General features: G+C 39.4%; 1 protein-coding gene across 4 annotated transcripts in view; it reads right to left on the reverse strand.

Annotated features, from left to right (window-relative positions):
• Positions 1 to 3,417: 3,417 nt before the first annotated feature.
• Positions 3,418 to 15,883, reverse strand: part of SUCO (SUN domain containing ossification factor) — a 42,815-nt gene continuing 30,349 nt past the window's right edge. For all 4 annotated transcript variants that reach the window (XM_080348473.1, XM_080348471.1, XM_080348472.1 and 1 more), the window contains 9 exons: positions 14,843 to 14,917; positions 14,238 to 14,334; positions 12,005 to 13,171; positions 11,154 to 11,241; positions 9,697 to 9,801; positions 7,780 to 7,934; positions 7,324 to 7,415; positions 6,020 to 6,075; positions 3,418 to 5,860 (listed from right to left, as the gene is read on the reverse strand). In XM_080348473.1, coding sequence (XP_080204599.1) covers positions 5,414 to 5,860; positions 6,020 to 6,075; positions 7,324 to 7,415; positions 7,780 to 7,934; positions 9,697 to 9,801; positions 11,154 to 11,241; positions 12,005 to 13,171; positions 14,238 to 14,334; positions 14,843 to 14,917 — 2,282 coding nt within the window. In that variant the 3' untranslated portion in view covers positions 3,418 to 5,413. The remainder of the gene's footprint in view (positions 5,861 to 6,019; positions 6,076 to 7,323; positions 7,416 to 7,779; positions 7,935 to 9,696; positions 9,802 to 11,153; positions 11,242 to 12,004; positions 13,172 to 14,237; positions 14,335 to 14,842; positions 14,918 to 15,883) is intronic.

Consider the following 15,883-nt stretch of genomic DNA (forward strand, 5'->3'; position numbering starts at 1 on the left):
CTGGCATTAGTTTGGCACATGGAGACCCCAACACCAGATGTGCCCATCTTGCTACATGAGCACCCTGACACAACTGACCCGTGTCAGTGACTTCTCAGAACCCCGAGGGACCTTCAGCTGACTTTCTTGGGATATAACTTTGAGCTACAGATGGTTTCCACAGGTAATGTCCACAACCCTGACATTTCAGCAGTAACTATGTCAAATTGTGACTAACAGAAGTTATTAATTAGCTGCTTCAAGTTATTTCTTCTAGAAAAAAAAAATACATCACAGATAAGGATTCTTGTTTGCTGTGAGTTCATAGAGGACCCAGCAGCTGGATGTAGGCTCTAGTCACCACATATAACAAGTGAAACAAGTCTCTAGATGGCAAACAGTCTTTTCCATTTGTAGGTCCACCAAGCACAGACTTAACTTCATCACCATTCCCTACCAAAAGCCATACCTCTAATCTGTGACTTAGTAACTGTAATGAAAAGCAGCACAGGCAAGACCAGTTACAGCTCCCAGGCCATGCGTCCAATCTGAGAGACAGCAGTACAGCGGCAGAAAGCTGCTTCGTAGCTTCTTTTAAAATTACTATTCTTAAATTAAAGAAGCAATACATAAGAAACATTAATGAATTTCAGTATCTTTCCCTAAACTAATGCATTTTATCTAAACAAGCTCTTGGAACACTAATTCTTCTCAGGCAAACCCCAATGATGTCTTCAGCAGTACCTGATGCTGTTTGACACTCAGGGTTTCCAGGAGATGAGACACTCCGCTTGGTGGCCTACCCACAACACTCTGTGGTCAGGGCTCTACACTTTAATTGTTCCAAATGAAGTGGAACATATTTGTAGCGCATTAAGTGAAATGTGCTAAGCTGTTCCATCTTGTTTAATCTTGCATTAACTTGGCAAAAGCAGAAGCCACACGAGTTCTCTACTTACCACACAGCTGGTAGAGTTTGCATATTTTAAAAATATTAGATTTCTACTCTGATGCTTAATGTATATAACGTAAACACCTTATTTTGGCAAACATGGCTAGTAAATCACTTACACAATGCGTATGTTTGTGACCATCCATCCTCCCATGGAAAACTTCATATTGCTTAAGTATTTTTTGACCTTGGACTCAAGACTCACTCCTGCATACACATGCTGGATTCTTGGTATTTTACACTGACAACTGTCCAACCTTATTAAGTAATATCACAAGATGGACTAGGCCCTCACGGAATCACAGAATGTTAGGGACTGGAAGGGACTTCAAAAGATCATCTACTCCAATCTCCCGACACCACAGGAATTTTTCAAGATTTATATGCTGTCTTCATTAGAAATTATTATCTCTGTATAAAGATTATGACCAATTTAAGAGGGACTTGATTTCACTAAAGAATCAAGTTTTGTAAGCTAGAATCAGTGTGACATTAATAAAACTGGAAGTAAAAAATGACTCAACAGCCCACATGAAAGTATAACATTAAGCAATAAGAACTTAACAATAAGGGCCATTTTTTTTTAAAGAAAAATGGTTTCAAATAATTAAAAGCAGCAAGGCAGCAGCAGGCGGAAGCTGTGGTTCAGTCTCCAGTCTACTGTCAGAACAAACACTCTCGAGTGCAATAGCACAATCAGCTCCGCAGGTTCTTTCAGATGCTGCTTTCTCAGCAGCTGAAGCACAACCTCTGCTTTGATTGGAAAGGTTTAGACCTAGACATAGTTGAAATGGTTGGTAACACACTTAGATGATGATAGTCACCCCGTGGCTGACATGCACCAGCAGTGACTCTACAATGTGCTTTATTCACAGGAGTCATCCTGCTATCAGCCATCTCCACTGACCCAGCACAAAAAAAACTAGACTGACATTTTTTTTACCATATTACCTAAGTTTCTGTTAACCAGATATGAAAATACTAGAGAAGTCCACACTGTGTGTTGTGCCTTTGTTCCCTCTCACATCAGCTGAATTCACACAAGCTCCTCTTGACTGAGAGCCCAGGGGCAGCATTTCTTAGGAACAGTAAGTAGCTTTCAGGAAAGTGAACCTACACAGCCCATGACATCTTTTATTCTTTACACTGATCCTGGGGAACACTTTCAGAAGTGGGAATACTGTGAAGCGTTCTCAAAACAGTCTTGAAACATAAGAGACCACGTGAGAAGAGTTTCTAACCCTGTGTTATCTATCTCTTAGGGCATCTGCCACATCCCTAGTGTGAGCTGGAAGCCATGCGGCCTCAAGCCCTGTTCTCACCACAGGGCTCTGCTCTGTCCATTAGAATATACATTATTCCCATGGCATGTTTCCTGCATGTTCATTACATGATGAGCTTTATCACTGATATTTTTCCACAGAATGTAGCAACACCTTGGATCTAAGTTATGCCCAATTTTTAAGATATATATAGAGAAGAGGGTTTATTAAAGACTGTTTTAGAAGGCATTAAGTTTCACATCTGAAATGGTTAACTTGGAAATTTGAACATGTGTTTGGAATTTAAACATGCACAACATATTCAGACTTACCAGCATCTAAGGTATAAAACAGATCATATCAGCAGAAGAGCACCAGCAGAACTGGATTTCAGTCCGAGGCTAAGTGTCACGTTCCAAGAGAGAATGGGGTGCATACATAAAGGTTTTTAAACCATCACAATACACTCCTCTTGTATGAGGAAGCACTGAGGAGAGCTGCTAATTCCTCAACTGGAATTACTAAGTAACCCAAGTCTAGGAAGCAGATGTATGGAGAACAAAATGTCCATAACAGCAAAAAATGAAAGGATGAGGAAGAGAGTTTCTGTTCATCCATAGAACTGCTGCCTGCAGGAAAGGCAACCCTCCTTGCCCCAGAGCTATATGCTCACACTGCATAGTTGATAAATATGTATGACCATCATCATCATTGATTTAACTTTAGTTTCACAAACTAATTTGCTATCATCCAATGCTGACAGGCTGACTAGAATGAAGCAAAAATAACCCACTCTGTTACAGACATATTCATTACCTGCATATTGCATTGTGACTCATTTGGTCTCATTCTATACCTATCAGCATGTTCTAGGTCTGTCAGTCTTTGGTTTATAGCCAGGTAGTGAAGATTTGCTGCTCTAAGAATTCAATCATGTCCAGCTTCAGTTGATTCTTACTGATGAGAATAACAGCTCAGTGATTTCCAGGGCAGTAAAGGAAAGTGCATTTCCTGCAAGTGATGTATCAAGAGGAAGGCCAGTAAGTAAAAAAACCTCACATCACAGAAAAACACACCCCCAAAAAACACTTCACCCCACCAGCAAGCCACATTCAATTGCTTTTAAAATCATAGTGCTATGATGAAGCAGAGTGTCTTGAGACAAGAAATTAGTGCTGGGAAGGCCTCATTTGACAGGAGAAACAGATGCTAGATAGCCAGTGAATGTGGCGTTTGACTGCATACAGTGCTGCTACACCTGATAGAAATAAGTTTAGAGGAAGGGGTCAGGGGTAAATTCTGTCTTGAAATGATAAATGACTAACATTTTATTTTACTGGTCCTTTATACCCTTCACAAATCTTAGCTCTGAGTACCACCAGGTAGCTCATGCAGTCAGCTCTCACAGAAAGCTTTTAGGGATCCCCCAGGTCAAGACATGAACTGATACCTGCTGGAAACATTTCTAGCAGTTTTACATGGCCACAATTCCTGAACTTTCAGACAAAGCACCACTCGAACTTCAGTTTCACTCACCCGACCCCCCCCCGCCCTTTTCATTTTTTTTTTTTTTTTTTTAAATACACAAATACATCTAGGCTAATAAGTTTATGAACTCCTTATTATGACAAAAAGGACCCCAGTCCTAGCTCTGGACTAAAGTTTAAGGACTAGACCTTCTCAAAGAATTTAAGGCACAAGTTTCATTTTCAAAGGAAAAATGCCAGTAAATTAAAGACAAAGTGTTCAGATTTATTTGGAAATTCACAGTTTCTAATGGCACTACAGCTCTGTAGTTACATACTCTCCTTCCACAACATTGTATGCTGCACTCAGGTGGTATATATTTTCCTCATCCAGGTTTGAAACCCTTCTGAATTCATGTTCAACATGTCTGGTTCATGAGCTCTGACTGGCTAATTGTGCAGATCAACTCCAAAATTACATCACCTTAAAGTATTCATAAACTAACAAGAAAGCAGCAAAAAAACCAAAAGCTTTAAATAAGTCACATTACATACAATACCCAGGAAAGGCATTAGATCTGTTAAAAAGGGTACCACTAAAAGTGCTCAATAAGTTAACTTATTTTTTTACAACGTGAACCTGTAACACCTGTCAAAAGGAATAACCTTTTGTTCCACTCACTCAGATACACACAACATTTTAGCAATCACACATCCTATAGTATCCAAATATATAATCACAGTCAAAATAAAAACCACTTGGATATGAAAATACCAACCATACAAACACTGCACATTTGTTAGCCAATACAAAAGCAAACGTTATGGAAATATCCACTTTGAACCAGCCTGACAGGTCAGACTTCAAGGCTTTGCAAACTCAACCCATCCAGAGCTGGCTGGAATGGCCCAGCTACACCAGCTCAACCCCTCGCACTCCTCAGCTGAGCCTCAGCTCTCAGCACAGCAGCACTGAGTGTTCTCCCAATTGCTTCCTTCAACGAACTACCGTAGACAATTGAGATAAGCGCATTCAGCAGCCTGAGACTCCACTGGACACAGGAAATCCCAAAGAGCCACTGCCATTTATAACATCAGACTACAGCTCTGACTCATAACTGAAGGTGGAAATTAACGCTATTATCATCCATTGTGAGATAATTTCCTCAAACAAGTTTGCAAAACCAGCATCTAGTCAGGCAAGTCCATCTATTAGTATTTTTACAGTATCCAGTCCACATTACTGAGTCCAGCTGAAGGCCAACACATGTCCCTTTACAGCACTGTAGTGTTGCATCTTCAAAAAAAGCTAGAGAAATTACAAAATAAATCAAATGACAAACAATTGTATCTCCCCTCTTCCAGTGGCATTATAAATAGACAAAAGGCACATAAATATGGGAAGGTGCAAGAAATAGGAACAAAGCTAAAGGAAGAGGATTAGGCTTTTATCCCTATTCCACCCAACAAATGGGGTTTCAAAAAATCTCTGCCCCAGGAACTGTGAAAAAAAACCTTTATAAAATGAACCCAGTCCTCCCTCCCCCCAAGCTGTTCTCATAGGAAATTATCAGCCTTGTAAGGCTGCAGCTTATAGCCAAGATTGACACAATCCCATCTATTTAAAAAGATAGAAACCAAATTTCTGAATACTTTCCAATTAGTTGAGCTCTTCATCTCCCACCATCCTCACACAGAATACCACAGACTGTTCTCAAATGAACAAACACTCTGTTTGAGAAGTTCAGCTAGTTTTAGATGTGTCCAGAAACTGTCGTGACACCAAGTGTTCCCACTGTTATATCTTTGTTTCCTTTGATTATGTCATGCAGGCTTGGCATTGACCCTGACTTAGTCTGTATTAGAGTTTTTATGAGCTTCCCTTGGTCTGAAACTTTAGACCGTCTTCGTTTTATAGCCCTCTTCTCAGTTTTTGTCTTTTGGGTCTGTCCATTGCACAGACTTGTACATGCTGAAATGCCACAAAAGTAGGACTCCTCAGACTGCGATGACGTTTCCGAGCTTCCTTCAGATGGAGGACCCTTATACGAAGAGTGATAAACTTCCCCAATGTTAGAGAAGTCCCTCTGGTTCGTAAAAGGCTTCCTTCCTTTAATTTCCCCGTTGGCTATTGGATGCAGAGGCTCTGTTGTTGGCTTAATAGTCTCTATTTTTTCACTTTTGTATTTACAACGCTTTTTCTGAAACCACAAGTAAAAAGAGAAACAGTTAGGTTCTGGAAGGCCAGTGGAGCATAAAAACCAAGCCTAAGAACCAGTGCAGGGGTGAGAAGCTGAGTCACACCCCACCTGCTGGCAGAAACACGCTTAGCTCAGCCTGCCCTCCCCACACCACCGTACCTTCTTCTCCGGGGAAAACTTCAGGGGCTCCACAATGTACAGGTCCTCTGCTTCCACTGTAAGAGAGGGAACATAAATTTAGCAGTGCTGACACTGCCAGATCTAGAACAACACAATTCTAAATAAATAATAATGGCATGACAAAATATTTCACTTATCACACACATTTTTGCTCCCATTATATGTTAATGGAGGTAGAACATATAAACACTGAAAATGAAGTCAATAGACAGAGGAATTCCCCTGTGCTGCCATGCCAGCTGTCAGTGATATACACATGACCTCCTGATAGATGAGACCATAGCAGAGGTGCAGAGAACATCCCTTGGGGAAAAGGAACAATAGTCACCAAAATCAGCTTCTACAATAACAAACTGTTACCAATATAATATTGTTTAGTGTGCAGTCTGCCCATGACAGGACAGACACTAGAAGCACGTGTGCCTATCCAGGACACAGATGTTCAGACTGATACAAGGCCAGTCTGTCATTCTTCCATCAGTGCTTTGTAAACTATTCTTCCAAGACAAAGCAAGGGAGAACTTGGAAAAAGGATGTTTTTGCAAAAAAACCAAGCCACACCAGTCTACACCTTAGCTAGTCTCTATTGGAACATATTCCCAATTGAACTGATAGGTTTTCACGCAGTTGTATTCACAGTACAAAAACCTGTGAAGCAAGCTTGCTGCACCCAGAAAAGCAGTATGAGCTGCACACTTAGTAGTTACTATCATCTACACACTTGTGGTTTTGCAAGATGATGATGCCTAAGAAATCAAACTGCAGTTGTCCCGAATGTAACATGAACACTGAAAAGACCAGATCATTCCTCATACAGACCAAGATAATCTACATTTTCTTACTAATAAAATAATTTTGGATCCTATTTAGGATCCTATTTTAGATCCTATTTATCTGCCAGTTTTCAATGACAGGCTATTAGGACTTCAGAGAAGTAGGGCATTCAGACTTCCCACATCTGCCATAAATAAAAACCCACTTTCTGCAAGCTTCATAGCTTTGTAGACCTGAATGCCTGCACAGATTGCTACTAACCCCTAGAAAACATCTGTAGAGTATAAAAAATAGCAAATACTATTAGCATAATTTAGCACAGTTCTATGAGTGTATGGTAACTTGGCCGTGAAACACCTTGTCCTACAGAATGTTTAAGTGAACTACTGTAGTCCAATGTACTCTGATGTTAACCTTCAATTCCATTTCATACACTTGCAGTAACACACACGTTGTACAGCACTAACAGAGTAACACTAGAAACTAGATGTATGAGGTGTGAATAATACCTTCTTTACCAGCTAGCTGAAAAGACTGTGATCTGACCAGTGGAAGAGAAGTTCTTCTTTTCAAATTCATATCATCATAGGAGGAAAAACACCTAGAACACAAAATCCACAAAGCTTTTACAAACACAATTTTCTCAGGGCTTTGTCATACACATATTTCATTAAAAACCACCTTTGGCAGAAGGACAGAATTATTCACCAAGGTGCCCAAGAAAGCCTTGCAAACAGACACAGTACTTACTGTATTTGCAATGAACTATCATGGCATGTTAAGTGCAGTAGCCCTAAAATGCTCTTAGGAGAGCATTACTACAGAGCAGTAACGGTTCTTTGCTATCAATTTTGAGTTTGCAGAAAGAAAACTCAGAATTCAAGTAGACATGCCAGTTGCAGCAGATTTAGGCAATACCAATAAAAGCTGCAAGAACAATTAAGTTTCAAATACAAATGCATTACCTTTTGGGACTAGGGTAGTGATTACTTTTGGGAATTTTTGAGAGGTAATCTTCACAGAACTGAGAATTGCTTCTGCACCGCTGCACACATAGCACCAAGCCCAGAATGACACAGAGAACCAGAGAAATCACAAGGTAAGTCTGCCGATCAGAAACCTGGAAAAATTTGATACAGTTGTTAGACACAAAGAATAATTTCATGATACTATTATTCTTGTTTTAAATATTAAAATCTTTAAAAGAATAGAAATGACATTTTCAAGTCACTTTCCTTCAATATCACTGAACACTTGTTCAAATTGGAGTATTTTTTGAGGTTTGATGTAGTCTGTTGGCTACGCAGCATTCAAGGACTGAAGGCTGAAAACCACAGGGCAAAATTTCACCCAACTATGGTACTACTATAACTTAAAGCAGCAGCCACCCCTCACACAGAGCATTCAGACCTACCTGAAGTTATATACCTTCCATAGGAAAGGGTACTAAGAAAGTAACTTTGCTGTTTTATGGTTGATGTAATACTATCTCAATTTTACAATGCTTTTCATTACCTCGATTGCAGTTCTTCACAGAATAAATAACGTTATAGTCACTTGATTCAATGGGTTTTATCTTTCTGACTATTCTTCCATTTCACAACTTAACAGAAGGATTTTTTCAAGTATGTTAATTTCTGAAGCTTACTAGAATTATATGGAACCTGAAATCCAAGGATATTTTGCAGCTGCTTTAAAAAAGCAAACGAATTGCACAGCTGCTTTCCTATAAAAATCTATCTTGAACACAGTAAGAGATCTCAGAAGTCACACAAAGACTTTAGAGAGGACAAGGAACATGACGTCTCATTTTGGAACCAGCAAATGTCTCAGACTAACAGACTCGGGTGACCAGAGCTGAGTTCAGGGAAAGACATGTGTTCTAGGCCCAGGATACTCATCTAACATACCCTGACGATCAGCACTGTCAACTCCTGGTTGAAACCACAGCACTCATGAACAGCAGCTTAGCCAGACAGGCATCAAAGGAGCCTCACTAAAGTGTCAGAAAACAGCTCAAGATGTCTTTGGCAACATACACCAAAAAAAAAGTCATGTTTATGGTACTGCTTGAAATCTCAGGCTGGAGAATGTAAACATATTAGAGAACATGTTCCTAATATTCTTTCCAAGATTCCCCTAATCTCAAAAGATCACAACAGCCAGCAGGGAAAGGAAAAGGGTGTCTCAGCTACACGAACCTCCCATTCAGTAGCTAAGTGTGCAATCCTCCACATACTCATCTGTTATTACAGCCCAGTTCCAACAGTGGCCAGTACACTCTTGCACATTAAACCTCCTGTGGCACAAGTCTGTTAGTATTTAAGTGGACAATATAAATGCCGGACACTGCAAACCATCCCTTTTTACTAAAGCTGTGTAACAAAGCCACGCAATCAAACTGCTTATGTAACGGAGCAAATGCCAGAAAAGTTCCTGAAGCATGAACTTTATCATTCCCTCTGATGTGTGTTAAACATTCTATATGTGCAACAAACCCTATGATTACCATTTCAAAGTCAGCAGTTAGACTTCTAATTTCATTAAGAATCATTTCACAGAATGATATAAATTCCAGTGCACTACAGAAAGGCTGAAATATTAAGTTATTCTGTTATCTTTATTGTTAGCTTCGACTATAATCATGGGGCTAAGTAAGGCTGTAATAGAAATTACCAACATTGCTGTGCAGAAGGCAGATCAAGCTTCTTAACCCTTCCTCCCCTCCCCTGGTCAGCTGCTAAAGTAGGTTGAAAGCAACACTAGAGACAACTTCCCAAATGAAATGCTTCATCTAATGATTCCAGGCCTCTTCAAACTGAGATATGTTTATGCATCTATTTCCTTTAAATTCTCGTGCCATATTTCTAAATTATAATTACCTCACGTTTTAACTCCGCCACAGTTGTTGACAGATTGGAAACTAGCTGTGTCATGTTGGTGAGCTGTGCCTGTAACAGCTGGATTGCTTCTGTTTGCCGTTGATCCTGTGTTAAAGAGAGTTATGGCCATGCTATTTAATTATCAGGTTCCCACTATCATACAGTCAGTCTCACATGTACCAAGTTAGCATTCTGTCTGACACAGGCATTTTGTAGCCACATGATCTATTCAGCATTGTTTTCAACAAAACTTTCATCTAACACTTGAAATTGCTTAAGCAGCATTAGTCTCACATACACTTAAAAAAAAAAACCAACATTTTTACTTATCAAATCATGTTTTGTAACATCATGCCAAGTGCATTTCGTTACAGTGACTTCTGCTATCTTCATTAAGGGCAGATTAAGTAGCCAGTTCTATGCAATCACTGTAAGGAAGCTGAGTACTGTCATGTTGCAATATACATATGCAGATGACCAAGCAGAGTTCAAGTCTAAGAGCTGACACACAGCAAGTCAGCCACTTAATGACAGGAGCCCAAGTCCTTTGCCGCTATCATCTCCTTCCTGGAAAGAGCCCTAACAGGATTCTTAATCCTATGAGAAGTTAAGAAAGGTGAGCAGAACACTAGGGAGATTAACAAGGAAGAACACCTCAGATCGACCAGCATTACTACTAAGGGAAAAAAAAAGGCAGAAAGACCACATATATGATCTCAGGGAAGCTGTGATTTTCTTCAGTGTTGATGGATAGGCAAACTACAGGCCTGGGATGTCACTCCAGAATTTTCCAGGCAGTTTGGCATTAAGTCTGCTATGCCACATGCACAGTTGCTTTAGCAATTATTCAGCACTGCAGGTAGCACTGCTCAGGAAAGCCAGGATGGCAGAGTAGGAAAACTTTGTCAGCTCTCACTTCCTTACATCACATTTTAAAGAATAAACTACGCTTTTGTTACAGATACTACACTTTCAAATGCAAATCTGGCATAAGCCATTGCTGTACCCCTCTCCCTTTCCAGAGTCTAGGTCTCTTCAGCAACATCAGGGCAACTGTCTATCCATACTTTAAATCAGAGATTAAAAATAAACCAAGTTAAAAAAATGGGTTTGAGTGCAGCTACAACCAAGAAACAAGGGTTGGAAATTACCTGGATAACACTTACATCAACAAAAACATTTAGGAATTTTAGCTGTAACCAGCTGACAACTGTTTTTTTTTTTTCAAACAGAAAAATTGGGAAATGGATCTGGAAATGGTTTTATTCTAGAACAACTGGAAACATATCTAAAAATTTGATTTGATGCTGGAAAGCACGGAGAGGATGTTTTAAAAAGGCAGACATGTGACTACTGAAATTCTTCAATTAAAAGAGGATTTCTGCAGCACCTTGTGACTCTTTCTGAAAAGTAAACTCTCCTAAGCAGGAAAACACAAATACTTCAACAAACCGTACCTGCTCTTCTGCTATTCTTGAGGTGTTCTGAAGTTTTATTATTGTTTTATTGAAAGCCTTCTGCATTTCTTCCATTTGCTTTCGGTACCTAAAACAAAGAGCATAAAGGTCTGAAATGATAGTTCATAAAACTCCTCAGCACTACATCTGCCTTTAGGAAATACCACTAGGCAAAGGGAAAGCTTCTTTTTGTCCAAAGAAGTTTTATTTACACATCCAGTGGTATTTCCTTTTAAGTCTCACACATTAAAACAGGGATGTGCCTCTTCCTACTCCCCCCTCTCCCCACCCCTAAGGTTAAAGTCAAGTCTATTTCAACACCTTAGACCTTAGCACCTTCACTATGGAGAATTCTCTACAAATCCTTCACAGTAACAAGCCTACAGAAAGCTCTTGATTCCCTCTCCATGTTCCCTGCTTCAACAAAAGCTATTACTGGCAACATGGTAGTTTAATTGGAAATGATCAACCCAGTGAAGGTAGCATCACAGGTCTGTGTCATCCAGTTTAACAGGAGGATGTACCCCTTTGAAAGGATTACGGACCAGATTAGCATTTACATCCTGGCAATGCTTTATCCTTTTAAAAAACTCACAGCAATATTCCTCAAAACAAAATAAACGTGATTGTTACTACAATACAGAAAGAGAACCCTTGCCACTTGCAGACATCTAGGTCTCCAGTAGCTACATAGGATTAGGTACTTTTCTCAGTTTTCCATAAAGCTTTAAGCTGTGACTTAGGTTATACTCTGCTTTCACTGTACTATTTTCCATATGTGTATGCTCCTTTGTATAGTTGGCTAAAATCATGTTTACATACAGTAGACTCTTTCCAGTCTTCAGACTTACCTCTGACTAAGTTCTTCTAAGTAACGGCTGCTGAGAGACATGTTTACTTCTAGGGCTTTTATGCGATTATTAAGGCGCATGAAGACAGACTCCTTCTGATTAGATCCATGAACAAGATTTCCATTTGCATAACCTAGTTCTGTTGAATTCTGCAATTCGGCATAGAAATCTGTAGCTGTTCTCTGCAGTCCTCCAGAGACCGGAATCGCCATGAAAGCTTCTTCAGCTGTCTGATCATCCTCCTTTGTTTCAGCAGACACAGAAGACTCAACAGGAAGCAAAACAGGTTTCTGCACTTCTGGAGTGCTTTCCTTTCCCTCCCCAGCATCACCAGCTAACATGCCCACTGTATGTTCAGGCTGCAGAACGGTCTCTGTAGGCCTTAAAATAATCGGAGTAGCAATAGTCTCCCTTGTGCTCATCTCCTTTACCTCAGTCGCCACACTAGTCTCAGAAACTACAGGGGTTTCTTCTGCAACAGAGCTTTCAGCCTTTTCTGTTTCTTCACTGATCTCAGCTTCATCCACCTGGAGAGTCACTCTTGGCATTACCTGGCCTACGTCATCTTTGGCAGGTTCCAGTGCAGTGTCTGTTGTTGGAAATGGCTTAATTTCAGTAGTAACTTCTAAGAGGAGGGATTGAGAGACAGTTTGAGGATGGCTTGGTTCCAGTTCAACTGAATCTGTGGTCTCATTACTGATCTCCTCATGGACTGCAACGCTGAAGTCAACTGCAACAGTAGATCCAGATGTTCTCTCAGCTTTGCTGTCTAATTCCTCAGGCAGAGGCTCATCTATTGACATATGTATAGATTCAGTCAGAACCACCTGTGGCTGCTGAACATCAGCAGAGTAATCTTGCCCTTGTTTACCTGCAGTTTTACTATGCTGTCGATGCATGGCTACTGCAACTGAACACCACTTAAACAGATATTCTGAAAAAGTGGAAATACAACATGCTGTTGCTATGTCATAGCAGTACTTTTCTGTCTCAAGTTCAAACCATGATGCTGCTGCTTCTTCCTGATCATCACTGGGCAGCAAGGTTACTGTTGACTGGCTTGTATCTTCTTCATACTCTTGTACTAGTTGAACAATAGGATTTTCTTTTGTCAAATCCACAATTAATTGCTCTTTATCTATCTGTGGAATATCTGTAGTAACAAGCCTACAATAAAAGAGGTAAAGATGGGATGTTACTTCCAATAGTTTCATATCGCTGCTCCGGAAGACTGCAAAAGTAGGATCTTTTAGAAAATTAGTGAAGCCTATTCCAATGACAAAAGCCAGTTTGGATACACTCAGAAATTCTGTAAGTATTTTCTCTGGTGTTTTTCAATCCTGATTTGCAAACAAACTATTTCGACCCTTGCTTTTGAAACAGCAAGCCTTCTCAATCAGATATTATCCGTTCTCTCAGCCTTTTTTAAAGTCACCAGTTCAAATACCACTAAGTTTCTATATGGCAAGCATCTTACTTTTCTGTTGCAACCTTCAAATACAAATGCGAGAATCACAACCTTCCCACTGACCTTCTTCAGTCTCTCAGCAACCAGCATGATAGGAAACCATAAAACCACTAAATACAGCACAAGTCATAGCTTAACATTTAAGAGCTAGAGTCTCAGCTCTAAATAGCCAAACCAATTTCAAAAAATTGCACTCAACTGAAAAAAACCCACAGAACTTCTACATACAACTTCTCTTCCCAATCTAATTCCATACCTTTGCATACATATTTTCAGTAAGGGAAGTCTAGCAAAAAATACAAGCTTCTAAATCAGAATTCGTCAACACAAGTTAACTGAAGTTTCAGCAACAGATCTTACATTCATAATTAGTCTCCTTTGCAGGAGACAACCTGCAAAACCTGGAAGAATATTAAGTCAGTTTCCACCCAGTAAATCTGCAATAGACAAGAGTGAAACGCTGCTGCTACTTCTGAACAAAATAATGCAAACCATTGAGAAAGTTAACTATTCATTTTGACAGTTAGTCAATTGTTAAAAACAAACATCTCATAATGGAAATAGCTATAAACCGTAACTAACCAATATACTTTCCTGGTTAGTACATTACCACACTACACACTTCAAATACTTGCTTTTTCATTTGTTTAAGGCAGCATGCCATATCTGAGCATTCTACTACCTAAGATGCCAGACTTGTTAGTCTCTGCTAGGAACACACTGGGAAAAAAACCAAACAAACCAAACCTCACACCAATGACTTACTCTGGTGAAGGAACAGGAGTTGGTTCAAGCAGCCTTGGTGCAGCTGTTGAAGTTGCAGGGGTGGCAGTGACATTTTCAGACAAACTTTTGTTGCCTGCTGCAGGAAGGGAGAAAATGTGAACATAAAAACTCAAGAACCTTGTTCGCTTTCAATGAATTTTAGTTGCTTCATTTTGTTTTATTTTATTTTAGATTATTAATTGTACTACCAAATTAACTGCAGATCTCATTCAGTTATTTGAATCGAAGTGCTACTGTTACTTTATGTATACAATGTTATGGACAGTCTCAAAATATTTCCACAAAGCAGCAGCAAGTCAGACTTCATAACTGAAGCTGGGTAAATACAGAGAATAAAGATCTCCAAATATTGCTGAACAAACATATGTTATCCTTGTATCAGCTCCCTTCTCAGTAGATTCAGCATCTTTGTTTCACTTTTCACAGTAGGATAAGAATACCATGGCACTAATCAACAATGCCATAAAAGGTGAAAACAGTAATTTAAACAGACATCATCCAACTCCTCATAAAATAATTAAAAATTATACTTTCCAGCATGCTTTTATATATACATATATATAAAATTATATATATATAAATACCTTCAGCTTCAGAGGATTCTTCGGTTTTGGCTCCAAGCATATTAGCAGCAATATTCACCATACTTAGGATAGCATCTAAAAGAGAAAATAACTAATCAAAGGGGTCATATTCAGAGGGCCCAGAGGGTCTGATACTGCTGCAACATAACAATTCTAAATATTTTAAGATTTGAAGAAGAAAATCTACTCTCTACAATCTGTTGCTTGAATGCAATCTAAATCACTCAAGGCAACTGGAAGAAAACCGTAACAAATATCCACAGATGCAGCTTAGATTTTTTTTTTTTTTAAAGGATCTGTTAAGTAGAACAGTTTTCTTAAAAAAACAAAACAAAAGCAAAAAACGCAGAAGTAAATGCAAAGAGGGTCTGCTCTATATCAGCACATATATTAGATGCAGCTAATTCTTTGGTCTTGCATTGAAAACAGACACCATTGTCAGGCATATTTAGCAAATGAGAACCAGGGAAAGAGCACCTTATTGTAAATACACAAAAGCTGGTCCAATTTTGCCCATTTCTCCCGCACCCAAGAACATACATTTGTATTGCATGTCACATGCCTAAGTTCACAGAGTGGCATTTTAGTAGTAACGACAAATTTCCCGAACTCCAGGAAGCTGTGTTCAGAACCTTGGTTCTGCCTTTCCTCCAAAACATGCCAGAAAATACATTCTTGAATTACATATGTATCTGAGGCTATATTCATTGAAAAGTCAGGATAAACAAAAGATGTTAAATTTGATGTATGACTGGTTTCTTCTTATTGATGGAGGAGCAGAAATAGAATTAAGAGAGTTGGTACAGAAGTTTGCCAGTCTGGAATGGCAGGAGAAAGAACAGTGAGCTACCCTCATGGGTCAGACTAGCAGACTGCAAAGCATTTCTGACAAGATCACATGCCTGAGAAGTCCACTATCTCCTCAGAGGATCACCTTCCTCACTGTCTATCAGTTTACTTAAGACAAAGGATGCAAAATGGAAGTTCATCACATTTGTCTAAGCATGCATGTATATATTTAAACAAAACAAAAAACCCATC

This window comes from Nesoenas mayeri (assembly GCF_963082525.1).
Source record: "Nesoenas mayeri genome assembly, chromosome: 8".
NCBI classification, from domain to species: domain Eukaryota; kingdom Metazoa; phylum Chordata; class Aves; order Columbiformes; family Columbidae; genus Nesoenas; species Nesoenas mayeri.